The following is a 15,492-nucleotide window of genomic DNA, read 5'->3' on the forward strand; positions in this document are numbered from 1 at the left end:
CAGGAATTTGCTACTGCCCCCATGTGTCAAAGCTGTTCTTGGTGCTTGGCTTTTTGCCATCAGGTGTGGTCTTTTGTGTCAAACATCCAGGAGTGGTTACTCTAAGGTCACGACACGAGGTCAAAACAGGAAGACAAACATTTCCCTCCAATTCTTCCATAAGCCAAGAGCTAGCCCTTTACTCACGCTTCCCTTCCTTGCTCCTTCCAGTAGGCAACTCACTCTCATCATAAAAATCAGAGAAGCAGGGCTGGAAGGGACCTCCTGGGGTCATCTAGTGCAACCCCCAGGCTGAGGCAATTCACTCTCCTGTAAGAGGGCAGGAGGGAGCCAATGCTATGCCAGCTCAGGATTCCTACACAAGGGACTATTATTCGAGATGCAGATATGGGAGAAGGTAGGGGAAAGATGCCTTCCTAAAACCAGGGGAGACTGCAAAGGAAATATTCAAACTTATATTTGGTCCATTCTCAAACTTAAATCACCTATGGATCCCCACCCTCCTCTGAGACTGTGACATACCCCTGCTGCTACTGCTCTCCACGTCCTGTTCATTGATTGGAGAGGTGACATCCCGGTACCGGAGAGCCTCTCCTTCAAAGCTGCCATCATCATTAAATGTAACATAGCCCTGAAGAGGGACCTGTTCTGTGTGCAAGAGATAGAGTTGAACAGCAAAGGGGTGAGAGTGCAGCTCTACCAGACACAACAGTCACACAATGAATGAAGCTGCCAGCAAATGTCCAATTTAATCATTAAGGAAGGAAACTACATTTTAAATGGTAAATTTTATTCCCCTTTGAACAGTTCCTGGCATTATCAGGAACAGGGAAGCCAGCTACTTCCATCTGAGAACAGCTGCACATACACACCTAATCAGTGCTAGTTGCTCTGACTATATCAGTCTCACATGGTAACAAGCCCTGCAGTATACACACCTTTGGCAAAGTGAGCCTGAAGTACTTTCTCCTTTCTGCCACTAGACTTTATGGGTGAAAATTTCTGCTCCTGAAAGCAGAGTTACTGAAGATCCTCCCTTAAGCCATGTACAATTTGGAAAGATGCCATATGAGCTTCCACTGGACATACAACTGGTGTCAACACTCTGGCAGCATCCTTTGAAACTTCAATATTGGTCAGTATAGATATGTCAGTACATTTGCAGTGGGAGTATCACCTCTCTGCCAAAAGGAGGTACCATACACTAAACTATTTTCTTCCTAGCCAGAAGAACATCAAAATAGGTGAATCCAAGGAGTTAATATTCAAATCAGATCTGTCCTTCTTGCCCAATACACCCTTGCCACTACCATTTCTATGGCAGAAGCAAATGTTTCTGGCAGTCTGTAAGATTCTGCTTGACTGGTCCAGGAGCAATTTCTGCATCAACAATCCTGTGTCTGACCAGACTAATCTTTGCCCCTCACTAGCTTGCAAATCTCTCCCTGACTCTTAGTTTTTATCTTGTGAAGGACAGAGGCTGTGCTCAAGTGTCTGAGAGGGAGCATTAATTGAGAGGACAATCACAAAACATTTTCAGATAAGCAAAAAACTCATTAGCATCTACCCTTGCTGACGCCTTCCCTGACCCCAAGGCTCAGCTGAGGGCTGTTTGTTACAGCCAGCTGATTTACAAACCTTTGAATGACAGCAGTTTGTTCAGGCAGACAGCTTGTTTGTGGCTGGGAGAGTAAAGCAGGAAAGTCCAAACAGAAGGGACATGGAAATGTTGATACTGTAACATCAGCACTGTGAGAACACAGCACCTTGAGGAGGTCAGGAAAGAATATCCAAGTTAGATTTCCTGACTAATGCTCACCATATCGAGATTGCTTCTTCCCTCCAATTCCAACTGCTGTTATCTTAGCCAAAGCTTGGGGCCCCTCATGGATGCTAGGGCCCTTGGTCTTACGAACGGGTCTTTGTCTCTGTGGCACAGAGCATGATTCATCTGATGAGCTCAGATCTTCATATTTTCCTACAGTCCAAAAACAGACCATTAGCTTCATGGAAAAACTTAACCACCAATGAGTTTTATTTGCTGTTGTCTCATTAAAAACACTGAATGAAACAGAAAGAAAGCAATGAGTAACCAATGGCTGCCTACATCAGAAGTTTGCTGTTGCCAGGCATCTCAAACCCAGGAAGGGCTAGCATCCAGGATCCTTTTCACATTTGTATGTCTTCTTTAAATCACTTCCCCTTCACACATTTTCCCTTAATATGCATACACAGAAAGATGTCTCAGTTACCTGGGCCCCTGCAGAAGACCTTGGGCACAGGGGCTGTGTGAAGGTCTATCAGTCCCACAATCTTCATGTGTCCATACTTCATGGCCAGTGTCCGTGCTGTGGTTCCAGTATTATCTCTCACATCTACTTTCACACCCTTTAGGGAGGCAATATGTATACTTGTCATGTTCATACTGAAGAGGCACCACCTGCAGAATTCAAAGGAATCAAAGAACCTCCCTGTCCCATCAATCCCTCTCTCCCTTTGTTTCTGTCTTTTTAAAGATATGTCAGGAAGCACAGGCTCACTTTTGTAAAATCACTCCAGATTCATGGATGAACCTGCACATCTTCCATCTCAGAACCTGCTCCCAGTCCCCTCCTCCTCCTATAAAGCATTCCATTTGCCCAATAACACTGCCACCACCATCTGGAAACTAGCTTGCTTTTACTCCTAGTTGTATTTTCATTGCTGCATCCTTCTTTAACACACTGGACAAATTAAACGTAAGACCAGGTCACTGCTGGCAGAGGCTAAGTGGACTGTATATTCAAAGGCACTAACAGAAAGGTTGCAGATGCCTATTAGACACAGTATGCACACAGGCCGGTCCAAAACAATCTTCAGGAGTGGCTAGATCATATCTAACTGGTGTTATGGCTTGTCTTAGCAAAAAATTCTATTAAAAGGTTCCTTTAACTGCATGATTTGTCACTGAAATAATCCAGGCACTCAAGATACCATGGCATTAATATCATTGCCCAGTTTAGAAAGGATTATAGATTCTAGAAGCCTTGGCTAGAATGAGGTCCTCCAGACTGCACAAGGTGCAAACACATTGGAAAAAGACAGCCCCTGCACAAAGAGCTTACAATGAAAGACAAGTGACAAATGAAGGGGATAGGCATGGTAAGAGAAGCTGCTATACTGAGTCCATTACATTCTTGCTTAGATTAGACAGTCTAGAACCAACACTGAGATCTCTCTCTTCTTATTTAGTAATAATATTGGAAATAATGTAACACCACTCCAAGAAGACTGGGATCTCAAAACAGAAGGGACTTTATAATGCAGAGGAGCAACCAAAACACATGACACCCCTGAAAGGATTCATGTCCCAACATCCTGTATTCTCCTACTGCATGTCTGAACCCCCACATTCTAGGATTTACTAAGGACTGAGCAGACACTTACATGATTGAGAAGATACTGGACAATTCTCTCATGGCCAGAAGCAGCTGCTTCCATCAGAGGAGTATATCCATACAGTGGCTCTCTACATAACAAAGAGAATAAGCCCATGCAGTGGAGACAGGACTAATTAAAGATGTAATATAATCTGTTAGTCAAACATCATCAACAGAGACTGGAAGATCAGAATGCCCCCAGTGAACACAGAGGCAGGATTTAAACCCTGGCTTGACTAATCTTCAGGGAATTTTATTGTCCAGGACTTTTTAACCAGCAGCAAATTAACTTTAATTCTTCACCAAAAAAAAAAAAAAATCACATGCAGCCAAGTATTGTTTGGTAAGCTGAACAAGAAAAGTGTTATTTAATGTTGCTGGCATGTTCTACCAGGGCACTTCCTGTTTCTGCCATCAGCTAAGCATGATGGTCAAGTCCATCCCCAATGCAGGCAGCAGGAAAGGTGACTGACATCTGCAAAGTCATAGCCACATACAATACACACCCATCTGTCCCATATGCTGTTCTTGGTTTGAGCCCATACATATTTTAATATGTACCTTTTACATAAGCAGGGTAAATTTTTGGTTGCTGAGAATGAACTTCATGCTACACTTGATCTTTGGTATGCAGAGCAGTTAGAACTCAGAGGAGGATGAGTTAATGTTTAACTAAACACTTACATCCTGCTGCCAGGTACCAATAGCTGTTAGTATAGTACAGGGCTATCAAACTTATCTGGCTCTGAGGGTGGATGTGGCATGTGGAGCCACTCTGATGCATACTACACACAGAATGCAGGGCTGGAACTGGCATGTGGGCTATGGGCAGCACACAGAGCCAGCCAATGCATGTGGCAAGTGGGATTGTTCAGATGCAGGCCCTGCACGGCACTTGCCCCAGACCAGCTCCACATGCTGCTCAGCCCTGCATGCAGCACACACCAGATCAGCTCCACCCACCGTATGCAGCATACAGGATTAGAGTCGGTGTGTGCTGCATGTAGCACATGGGGCTGGTTTGAGAACCACAGGCAGCACCACAGGCCAGATCATAGGCCTCCGCAGGTTTCATCTCTGTGACCTCTAATATGGTACAAAGAGGTATGAAAAACCTTTTCTTCTTGTGACATGAGTCTGTGCTTATCATCCCCTGCTACAGACAGTGTACACACAGAAAGATTTTGTTGGCAAAGCTACACCATCTCTGAACTCCACAAACGCCAGTAATTACCAGTCTAGCCACTGACAATTATTTAAAAACATTCAAATGCAAAAAATATTTGCTGCAATATGTAAGTTGAACCTGGAAATATCCATTTGCATAAAATACATGCATCTTTCAAAGGAAAAATAAATATCAAGGAAATGGGGTTGTGCTTAGAAATGCATCATTCCTAGTCCAACAAAACTCATCTAGAAAAAAAAGGTCGGCTGCAATAAATTGTCTCAATCAGTACAACTATTAGCAGAGATTAAAGGGTAGATTAGGTGAACAGGTTTAGCCTCTATGACTTCAAAGCAATGGTGATTAATACCAGCTGAAGATCTGGTCTTCAATTTGGCAGTTAGCAATATTGGGAATTAATGAATAAAGCAGAAATAACCTTCACATACCAAGCAGCGTGTTTGATAAGCAAATTACCAACAGAGCATTATCAGAAGAACATGAAAGCAACATGGTGTGTATGAATACCCAAAGACTGCAGGATCTGCACACAAGCACTAGCTTAATCAGGGCAGGCAGCAGAGTACAAATTAAGTCAGGAGCAAGCTTTGATGCTCTCTTACTTTCATAAAGATCAGCCCATAATGGAAAAAGCAGCAAAATTCCACTTGATGTTGACTTAGATGTAGTACTGCAGGCGGATTCCACTCCTCAGCTTACGTGGCACTATGCTTATTACACTTACTGCAAGGATGACATTGATAGTACATGGAAGCTCATCTCCTTAAAGCGTTAGAGGGGAGGAGGAAATGGAACATATGTTCTTCCTCAGCTCTGCTGCAGTTGAACATGTTCATAAACTAAGTTACAGTGTACAAATTTTAAATTATAGATATCTGAGATGAGAACTATTAGGTTTCTTACCTGCAGTTGGTATTAGCCCCATTGTCCAATAGGAATTTGACCATCTGTTGGTGTCCAGTGCTGATGCAATGGAAAAGGGCAGTCCAGCCATGAATATCCTTCATCTCCAGCTCTGCACCTTGCTTCAAGAGAAGAGAGAATGCTCTTTACTGCATCACCTCTCCTGTGAGCTGTTGCCCCTCTGTGTTGCACCCCCATCAGGAACCTGAATTTACAACAGTGCACTGTTCTTACAGTTCTGTTATAACTGCTCATGGAGCCCACTCTTCTTACATTTAAATAATACAACTTCAGTTTTCAGTGGTAATTACTGAATGCCCACCTGGAGGAGGAAATAGGCAACACTCTCATTGCCACAGCTGGAGGCCAGCATGAGTGGAGTCTGCCCTTCTGGTGTTGGGATGTTTACATTCACTCCTGCCTCCAGCAGAAGGTGCACAATTGTATCATGGCCGATGTAGGAGGCATACATCAGCGGGGTCCAGCCACCACAGTTTCTCTTATTCAAATCCGCATCTCCTCTAAAAAACAGAGAAGAAATCAGCTGAAAGCGTTTTCAGACCAGATGGGGTTGTAATACAGCCAAGTCTCCTGTAGCAATTATCATTTTTACTAGTATGGCAGCTAAAAACAAGACTAGTACTGGTGGGTTTGCCACACTAAAGTTCTCACCTGTTCTAACCCCACTGTGGCTGAATCAGTGGGAATTTGGGGTTAATTTCCCCAGGACAGATATGTCCCAGGAGTCACCCTCCACTGACCACAGAGCTGCTACTGTCCAGCTTCCCAGCAACATGCCCTTGTTCTAGTATAGAACCCTATACTACAGTCATCTAGAAATAAAATCTGAGTCAGCTGTGCCCCCCCAGCTCCTTACCGCTGAATACATTCCTGAACCACTTCATATTGGCCAATGGAGGAGGCTGTGTGTAGATCCAGTGGAATATCCAATTCTTCTCGACACAGCATTTGACCTACGCCATGCCACATGGAAAGGCTGCGGCTTAGCAGCTCTGATTCACTGGCTTCATCACTGAGTTCTGACATCACTCTGAGTCCTGAAGGACCAAAATAAAACAGTGCTCAGTTTACTGATTTCAATGTTCTACAAATGTTGTAATGCAGGGGTGTCAAACATGTGGCTTGTGAACCAGATCCAGCCTGTGGTTCCATATGATCTGGCCCATGGGTCAAAGGACTGGCCCCACACAGCAGCCCCATGTGCTCTGTACACAGCACAGGGTATTGGTCCAGGACACGTGCTGCATGCAGCACCCCACCAGACCAGCCCCGTGCACTGGTTCTGGGGCTAGAGTGAATTGGGCTGAGCTGGAACTAGCATGAAAGTCCAGGCTAGCAGGGTGTCACATGCAAGTGCACACCCTGAACTGGCCACCTGTGCTGCCTGCCTTGCTCATGGCCAGCCCATTCCTGCATGCAGTTTGTGTTAACCTTGGGATAGATGCAGCACATGGGTTGGGCAAAGGGTACTGGGGCACTGCCCCAGACTGACCCCATGATGCCTACAGTGCTGGTCCAGCCTGTATGCTGTGGCCAGGCCACACCCGGTGCTGACCCCACATGCTGCTTGCACAGGGAGTTCTAAGGCCAACACGTGCTGTGTGCAATGCACAGGCTGAACCTAGTGCTAAAGGTGCTGAACAAGGAAGTCGGTCCTAGTACAGCCTGCAGGATAGCTCAGGGACCCTCCATCCAGCCCATGGAGCCAGATGAGTCTGACACCTCTGTTTGGCTCTGGAGGTCAGGCATACCCTTGGCTTGGGAGGTGCTCCTGTGTCAGAAATATATCACTAGAATTCCTACTCTTACCTTGATCTCCTCCTCTGCCTTCTGTGGCCAGGAAAGCTGTCCTGAGAAACAGGAAATGTTGCTGAAGAACCTCCACAGACAGCCTTTTAATTCAGTACTCTCTTTGGGTCAAGGACGCTCTACAAAACACCATGACAAATTATGTTAAGAAACCATCTTTTAAAAAGTTTTCAAGCCAATGAGATTTTGTTCCTTTCCTCTTCCAGTTAAAACATGGTTAGGACAGCTTTTGAGCATATGTGCCAAGACTAAGCTTTAAACATTATTAAGCACTGAGATGAAGTGCAGCCCTGTACAGGAGGGGCCAGATTTATAATTTAAAAAGAAAAAAAAAGATGCATTGGGAAGAAGGGCCATTTTAGAAATGTTTACCTTGGAGAGCAATGTAGCCCTGCTTAAATTAAGGGACAAGTATAAGGAATGACAAGCACCAAGATACATTTCAAAAATAGCAATATCATCTAAACAAAGTTAGCACCTCCCCATGTTGTCAGTCATAAGGAAGCCATTTTCAGTGTTACTACCTCAGCAAGCCAGGAAGGCTTTGGCTTCCATGACCACAGCCTGCTCTTTGGAGAGAGAGGCAGTGAGCTGCTGGGAAGAGACGGCCCTCCACCTCTCTTCGCTGGGGAGGAGGCTCTTCTCAGCCAGACTGGCTGACCTGCTCCACTGGGCTTTAAACTAAGCCCGCCAGGGGATGGGGAGACTGCCACCACTGCTGGCCCGCTGAGCAACCCTTGCAAAGCTAGCAGTCTAAGGCACTCTAGGGATCCCACCCCTGCCCCAGTCCTGGAACTAACTGTAAGCAAGGCAAGGGCCCCAAAGGGTACATTTGCGTGCCTATACACAAATGCCAGGAGCTTGGGGAATAAACAGGAGGAACTTGTCCTCCTGCTAAACGCAAATTACTATGATGTCATAGGGATAATGGAGACCTGGTGGGACTCCACCCATGACTGGACCACAGGTATAGATGGCTAAACCCAGTACAGGAGGGATCGAGTGGAGAAAAGGAGCGGAGGTGTAGCTCTCTATGTCAAGGAAAGCTACGTACCCCTTACACAGGGTCAAGATCTTGACCAGGAGTTTGCCAGGGAATTGGCTGAGGCTGCATGCTCCCGGTCCACGGTTGTCATGGGAGACTAACTACCCAGACATCTCATGGGAGGAGCACTCAGCCAAATCCGAGCGGTGGCATAGCTTTCTCTTGTGCGTGGATGACCTCTATCTGACGCAGGAAGTCTATGGGCCGAGAGGTAAAGTGCTGCTCTACCTGGTACTGCCAACCAGGGTTGACCTAATCAGCGACATAATGATCGAAGGGAAGATGGGTGACAGTGACCATGAGCTGATTGCCTTCACCATCTGCCGTAAAGCTGGCAAGTCAGTCAGTAATACAGGAGTCCTCAACTTCAGGAAAGCTGACTTTGACAAGCTCAGGAGGCTTGTCAGTGAGGCCCTAAAGCAGAGCTTTCCAAACTGTGTGCCGCGACACATTAGTGTGTCGGCGGCAGTGTGTAGGTGTGTCACGCGAAATGCAGAAAATTTTGCTCCCTTACTCGTGTCTGCTTCCCTTGGCCCCTCCCCCGGAACTGAATTACTGTGTCGCGAAATGATGCATGTCTAAAAAGTGTGTCACCAACATGAAAAGTTTGGAAAGCTCTGCCCTAAAGGGACACAACCCAAAGGGGAGGGGAGTTCAGGACGAGTGGTTGCTCCTCAAGGGAGCGATCCTGGATGCACAAGCAAAGAATATCCCGTCTCGGAGGAAAGGCAGCAAAAGGGCACAGCAGCCCCCTTGGCTCTGCTGCGAACTAGTGGACCTCCTGCGTCTTAAAAGGAAGACCTACAAAGGATGGAGGACTTAGAACCACCACCAAGGAGGAATACTCTGCACTGGTCCGGACCTGCAGAGAGCAAACCAGGAAAGCCAAGGCTGTCACAGAAATCTAGCTAGCTACAAGTATCAAGGACAATAAAAAATCCTTTTTTAGATATGTGGGGAGCTGGAGGAAAAGCAAGGGCAACATTGGACCCCTGTTAAACCAGATGGGACAACTGACAACAGATGCCCAGGAAAAAGCCAACTTGTTAAATGGGTACATTGCATCAGTTTTTCACCAGACCAATGGGATGCCCCTGCCCACTGCGGGACAGGGATGCCTGGGTGAGGAAGATTCCTTACCCTCCATCAAAGCTGATCCCGCAAAGAAACACCTTGACAGGCTGGATACATTCAAGTCAGCCGGTCCTGACAGTTTACACCCCAGGGTACTCAAGGTGCTGGCTAGCATCATAGCTCAGCCCCTGGCACAGATCTTTGAGAACTTCTGGCGCTCTGGTGAAGTGCCCAAAGATTGGAAGAAGGCCAATGTGGTGCCTATCTTCAAGAAAGGGAGGAAAGTAGGTCCGGCAAACTACAGGCCTATCAGCCTGACCTCTATCCTGGGGAAGGTCTTGGAAAAGATTATCAAAGAGGCCATTCTTAACAGACTAGCTGACGACAATATCCTGAGGGATAGGCAGCATGGGTTTGTTGCGGGTAGGTCTTGCTTGACCAATCTTATTTCCTTTTACGACCAGGTGACCCATCACCTGGACAAGGGGGAAGAGATTGATGTCACGTATCTTGATTTCAAAAAAAAGCCTTCGATCTGGTATCCCATGATCACCTCTTGGGAAAACTGGCTAACTGTGGCCTCGGCTTTACCACGATCCGCTGGCTGGGGAATTAGCTCTGCGGTAGGACCCAGAGGGTGGTGGTTGATGGAAGTCAATCGTCGTGGTGCCCTGTGACTAGTGGGGTCCGTCAAGGCTCTGTCCTAGGGCCTATACTATTTAACTCCTTCATCAGTGATATGGACATTGGTGTCAGAAGCAGACTGGCCAAGTTTGTCGATGACACCAAACTCTGGGGTAAAGTATTCACATCTGAGGACAGGAGGGTGATCCAGGCAGATTTTGACAGGCTCAGGAAATGGGCGGATGAAAACCTGATGGTGTTTAACACCGAAAAATGCAAGGTTCTCCACCTTGGGAGGAAAAACCTGCGGCATGCTTATAGGCTCGGCAGTGCTATGCTAGTTAGCACTACAGATGAAAGGGACTTGGGCGTTGTGATTGACCACAAGATGAACATGAGCCTTCAATGTGATACTGTGGCTAGTAAAGCGAGCAAACGCAGCTGGAGTATTGCGTCCAGTTTTGGGCTCCACAATTGAAAAAGGATGTGGAGACGCTTGAGAGAGTACAGAGGAGAGCCATGCACATGATCAGAGGTCAGGAAAACAGATCTTATGAAGAGAGGCTGAGAGCCATGGAACTCTTCAGCCTGGAAAAGCTCAGGCTCAGGGGCGATCTGGTGGCCACCTATAAGTTTATCAGAGGTGTCCACCAAAGCGCCCCAAGGGATGATAAGATTGAACGGTCACAAACTCCTTCACGACCGATTCAGGCTGGACATAAGGAAGAACTTCTTTACTGTCCGAGCCCTCCAGGTTTGGAATAGCCTGCCGCTGGAGATGATTCAAGCACCCACTTTGAACACCTTCAAGAGAAATGTGGATGTTCATCTTGCTGGGATCCTATGACCCCAGCTGACTTCCTGCCCCTGGGGCAGGGGGCTGGACTTGATGATCCTCCGGGGTCCCTTCCACTCTGAATGTCTATGAAATCGAATGTCTAAAAAATAATTCTGTCTGTGAAGCCTGGGAATTCATTAGCATACTTCAAACAAATACACATACCAGTTGTTCTTTCAGTTTGTTCACTGTACCGTTTACAGCAACTTAGTTAAAGGAAGCATAATTTCATGACTACCTGAAGTTAATTTTAATTTCCTGGCCTAAGGGAGTTTAATGTATGTACTTGACTCTTTAATAAAGTAACCTGATTCAGCTGCCTCAGTATTTGTGGTCTTACTTCTTAATCTGAATTTTGGAACAAACAATAGCCATTTCCTTTTCTTGTGAAAGAACAAGGACTCATTTATCTCCAGTACCAAATCTTTTAGTTTACAACTCTCTCTGCTTCATACCTCTTTCACATTGCTCTAGCTTTGCATGTCACCACTCTCCCTGCTCATCCTCAGCTCATCACTATTAGGCCCCTGGAAGACATTACACTTAAGGGGTCCCTTGAGACTAAAAATGTTAAGGATCACAGTGGTTCTCAACCTTTTCAGATTCAAGGGACCCTTAGAAAATGCTGGCTCTCAGTTTTCACTCGTTTTTCACAACATAAAAATACTAAAACAATTATTTTGTTGTAAAGAACTCAAAAAGACCAGCTAATCATGTCTTAAATAGTATGTCAGCCACACATTCATACAATTAATGGCATGATAAAAAAGGAAATAAACCACAAAATTATTCCACAAAATGTGTAATACTGTAATTTTACAGTTGGTTTCAGGTCCCGACCATGCAACCTGATCCCAGCTGCTCTGGGACTGGCTCTGGTGCAGAATCAGCTGATTGCCAATCCCAGCCGCAGGACCACAACAGAGCAAGTTTGACACTACTGTGTAGTCCTGGGGCTGGGACTGGGACTACTAATTATCTGACCAGTGGTCTCAGCCCCAGGACCATGCTGGTTCATCAGGCACCCAAGCTTCCTACTTGGCTGTGCAGGGGGAGCCTGGGAACAGGATTCAAACCCTGATCCCAAAGTTGTGCCTCCTGCTCAGCACATGTGACATGACGGAAGGTTCAGTTGTTGGAATAAAGGAACGGATCCCAATACACTATTAAATGAACATGTGCCATGGGCCTCAATCATGTCTATTACAGTAGTGCTTAGGGTCAACCAAGGGCAGGGCCCTCCTGTATAGGTGCTTTACAGATTGTGATGGAGGGAGTGGGAAGAGTTTGGAGCCATTCAGTTCAGGAAAAAAAGCCTGGTTAAAACCACAGAATCACGACACCTCGCTGGGGTCGTTTGATCCCAGTACTTTTTCCTGCCATGGCAGGGGGTCGGACTTGATGATCTGCTCAGGTCCCTTCCAACCCTATCAACTATGAAACTATGTTCACAGTATTCATCAGTCTCTTCTAACCTACCTCTGCAGCTGCTCAACCAGCTTCAGTCTCCTCCAATTTCCTAACCCCAAGCCAATGTAATACAGGAAGTTGTGCAGATTTCTCTCCCCATAAAGGACTTCTGTCCTGCAGTTCTGGATCTGGAGGCTGCCAAAACTGGCCTGTGCCTTTATTCAAGTATGTGCTATGACTATACATTTCACCTCTCCTTGAGCTTTGCCAGATCTATTAAACTCAGCAACATTAATCCAGCATCACCTTAATTCCTATCAGGTACTGCAAAAAAATAGCTCCTTGGCAACTGACCACGTTGTAACAATCACTCAGGGTAGGACATATGCCTACATTTGGAGGCCTTTCAAAAGGGCAGCAGGTGTTACTTTCTACTGTGGGTGCAGACAAGCCTGGAATGATACAAATGTAGCAAAATCCCTCAATACTGCTCCAGCCAGCCTTAAAGTTGAAGCATATTTGCTACATTTTGGTTGTCTACACCTAACAATGTGAATGTATCAGCTGCTACCCTTTTGTAACACTCCCCTTTTAAAACTTCTCCAAGTGTGTCTGTGCCCTCAGTAAACTTTGTCAGTCAGTCTAAGGCTGAACACTGCAATTGTTACTTTTCAGTGTACTGCAGGCTGTAATCCAGGTTACTGGCTTCTTTGACCACGGGATGTTTTTTCAAGGATTGCTAGGAAGAGATGGGATCCAATTGATGAAGAGAGGGAAGAGCATTTTTGCAGACAGACTCGCTAACCTAGTGAGGAGGGCTTTAAATTAGGTTTCCTGGGGGATAGAGACCAAAGCCCTGAGGCAGTGAAAATGGGAGACCTGGAAGAAACAAAAGGAGGAGGGGGGCAAGTGGTTGCCCACTTGTCCTTCATGAGCAAGTAGGGCAATCAGGTGTCTGTAACCGCAAGTTACAGGGCAACCTCAGGTGTCTGTACACAAATGCATGGAGCCTGGGAAACAAGCAGGAAGAACTGGAAGTCCTTGCAGTCTCAGAACTAGGGTGGGATTGGAATAACAGAGACTTGGCGGAAGCTCGCATGACTGGAGCACTGTCATGGATGGGTACAAACTGTTCAGGAAGATCAGGCGGGGAAGAAGAGGAGGAGGAGTTGCACTTTATGTAAAAGAGCCATATGATTGCTCAGAGCACCAGTATGAAACTGAGATAGGCCTGTTGAAATTATCTGGGTTTGGGTCAGAGGGGAGAGCAACAAGGGTAATATTGTGGTAGATGTCTGCTATAGACCACCAGACCACGAAGATGTGGTGGATGAGGCTTTCTTCAGACAGCTAGTAGCAGTTTCCCAATCACAGAAGTCCTCCTGATTCTCATGGGGGACTTCAATCACCCTGATACCTGTTGATGACCGAGTCCAGGATTGAGTTCAAATGATTTGAGTTTAGGATCCTGAGGAAAGGAAGAAAGGAGAGCAGCAGAGTAAGGACCCTGGACTTCAGAAAAGCAGAGACTCCCTTAGGGAACTGATGGGCAGGATCCCCTGGGAGGTCAGCCTGAGTGGGAGAGGAGTCGAGGAGACCTGATCGTATTCTAAAGAAACCTTACTGAGGGCACAGAAACAAATCATCCCGATGTGCAGGAAGAATAGCAAACATGGCAGGTGACCAGCTTGGCTCAGCAGAGAACTCTTTGGTGAGCTTAAAAACAAAAGGAAGCTTATGAGAAAACTGATGGGGGATTTGATAGCAGCCTTCAACTACCTGAAGGGAGGTTGGAAAGAGGATGGAGCTGGACTGTTCTCAGTGGTGGCAGATGACAGAACAAGGAGCAATGGTCTCAAGTTTCAGCAAGGAAAGTTTAGGTTGGATATCAGGAAAAACTCTCACTAGGAGGGTAGTAAAGCACTGGAACAGGTTACCCAGAGAGGTGGTGGAATCTCCATCCTTGGAAGGTTTTCATGCCTGGTTTGACAAAGCTTTGGCTACTAAAATCTACCTGGGGATGGTCCTGCTTTGACTGATTTCTGTGATTCTATGATTCTACCATGATCAACGGGACCAGCTGTAGATTTGGGATGGGCATAGACAAGCTTCTGGGTACAACTGTACCCTGCCTTCCTGAACCATCTGAGGAAAAAAAGCAGAGGAAGAGTACAGTGCAACCCTAAAGCTGGGCGGTGACCCTCACAACTATACAGTTGTTCCAATAAAATATGACCAACAAATTTCCTTGCCTCTAGCATTTTTCTTGAACCATCACACTTACCACATGACCCAAACACTATCAACACAAGTATGTTTTAGCAACAGATCTCTTACAAACAGGCGTACACAGGAAGAAACCCCACTCAGCAGTGACAACGGTAGCTTGAAATGACGAGGAAGTGAGCTCAGTCCGGTGCCGCGGTAGACCGCGTCGCCTCCCGCAGGGGCTTTGTTGGGAGGCGGGAAGAGGCGTCTAAGCTGCCCCGGCCCGGGCCGAGCGGAAAGGACGCGGCCGGGACCCGCTGGGCGGGGGCAGGAGGAAGCGGAGCCCGCGCGGATGCTACTTCGTGCTGCTCCCCGCCGCCGACACCCGCACGATATCCGCCCGCCCCTCATTCGCCGCGCCGCCCTCACCTGAGCGCCGCACAAGCCCCGCACTTCCGGCCGCCTCGCCCGCGCGGAGGCCGCTGGGAGTCTGAACCTCCCTCCCTGTGAGCGAACCACATGTCCCAAGATGCTCCGCGGGAACGCATGATCTGCCCGCCCCCCGCGGCCAATGGAACAGAACCGTTCTGCAAGGCGGGGCTCGAGCTAGCCAATGAGATGCACGCCGAGCTAGGTCCTAGCAGGGAGGTATAAGCAGCAGGAGTTCTGGCAGTGACCGCAAAGGATGACAATGTCGATTTTTCGAAGACTATCGGCATGTATTGACAGGCATCACCCGCCCAGGGCAGCAGGCCTCTGAGGTGCTGTCTTCTACGCAGCAGTTAGCGTTTGCTTTCCTTTCCTGACAGGACCGGACCGGACCGGACCGGACAGGACAGAAAGCGTTTGCTTTCCTTTCCGGGCAGGGGGCGGGGCGGGTCGAGCAGGCTGGGAGCGCTGCGGGGCTAGGAGGTGCGTCGTGAGCTCGTTCTGCGGGCCGCTGGCAGCGGGC

The 15,492-nt window shown here is 47.2% G+C and overlaps 1 protein-coding gene across 5 annotated transcripts in view; it reads right to left on the reverse strand.

The window, feature by feature from the left end:
• ANKS3 (ankyrin repeat and sterile alpha motif domain containing 3) overlaps positions 1 to 15,007 on the reverse strand; it is a 37,047-nt gene extending 22,040 nt beyond the window's left edge. The window contains exons 1-9 of one of the 5 annotated variants that reach the window (XM_014526935.2): positions 14,970 to 15,007; positions 7,342 to 7,460; positions 6,389 to 6,569; positions 5,834 to 6,032; positions 5,512 to 5,633; positions 3,427 to 3,508; positions 2,253 to 2,388; positions 1,820 to 1,978; positions 523 to 648 (exon numbers count right to left, since the gene is read on the reverse strand). In XM_014526935.2, the coding sequence (XP_014382421.1) occupies positions 523 to 648; positions 1,820 to 1,978; positions 2,253 to 2,388; positions 3,427 to 3,508; positions 5,512 to 5,633; positions 5,834 to 6,032; positions 6,389 to 6,558 (994 nt within the window). In that variant the 5' untranslated portion in view covers positions 6,559 to 6,569; positions 7,342 to 7,460; positions 14,970 to 15,007. Of the gene's footprint in view, positions 1 to 522; positions 649 to 1,819; positions 1,979 to 2,252; positions 2,389 to 3,426; positions 3,509 to 5,511; positions 5,717 to 5,833; positions 6,033 to 6,388; positions 6,570 to 7,341; positions 8,106 to 14,681 lie in introns of those variants that run through there. The other 4 variants (XM_025194423.1, XR_003092219.1, XM_025194424.1 and 1 more) reach the window with 4 other exon arrangements.
• Between the last annotated feature and the right edge of the window lie 485 nt (positions 15,008 to 15,492).

The sequence above is a fragment of the Alligator sinensis genome, unplaced genomic scaffold, assembly GCF_000455745.1.
Source record: "Alligator sinensis unplaced genomic scaffold, ASM45574v1 scaffold1098_1, whole genome shotgun sequence".
Taxonomy (NCBI): Eukaryota; Metazoa; Chordata; order Crocodylia; family Alligatoridae; genus Alligator; species Alligator sinensis.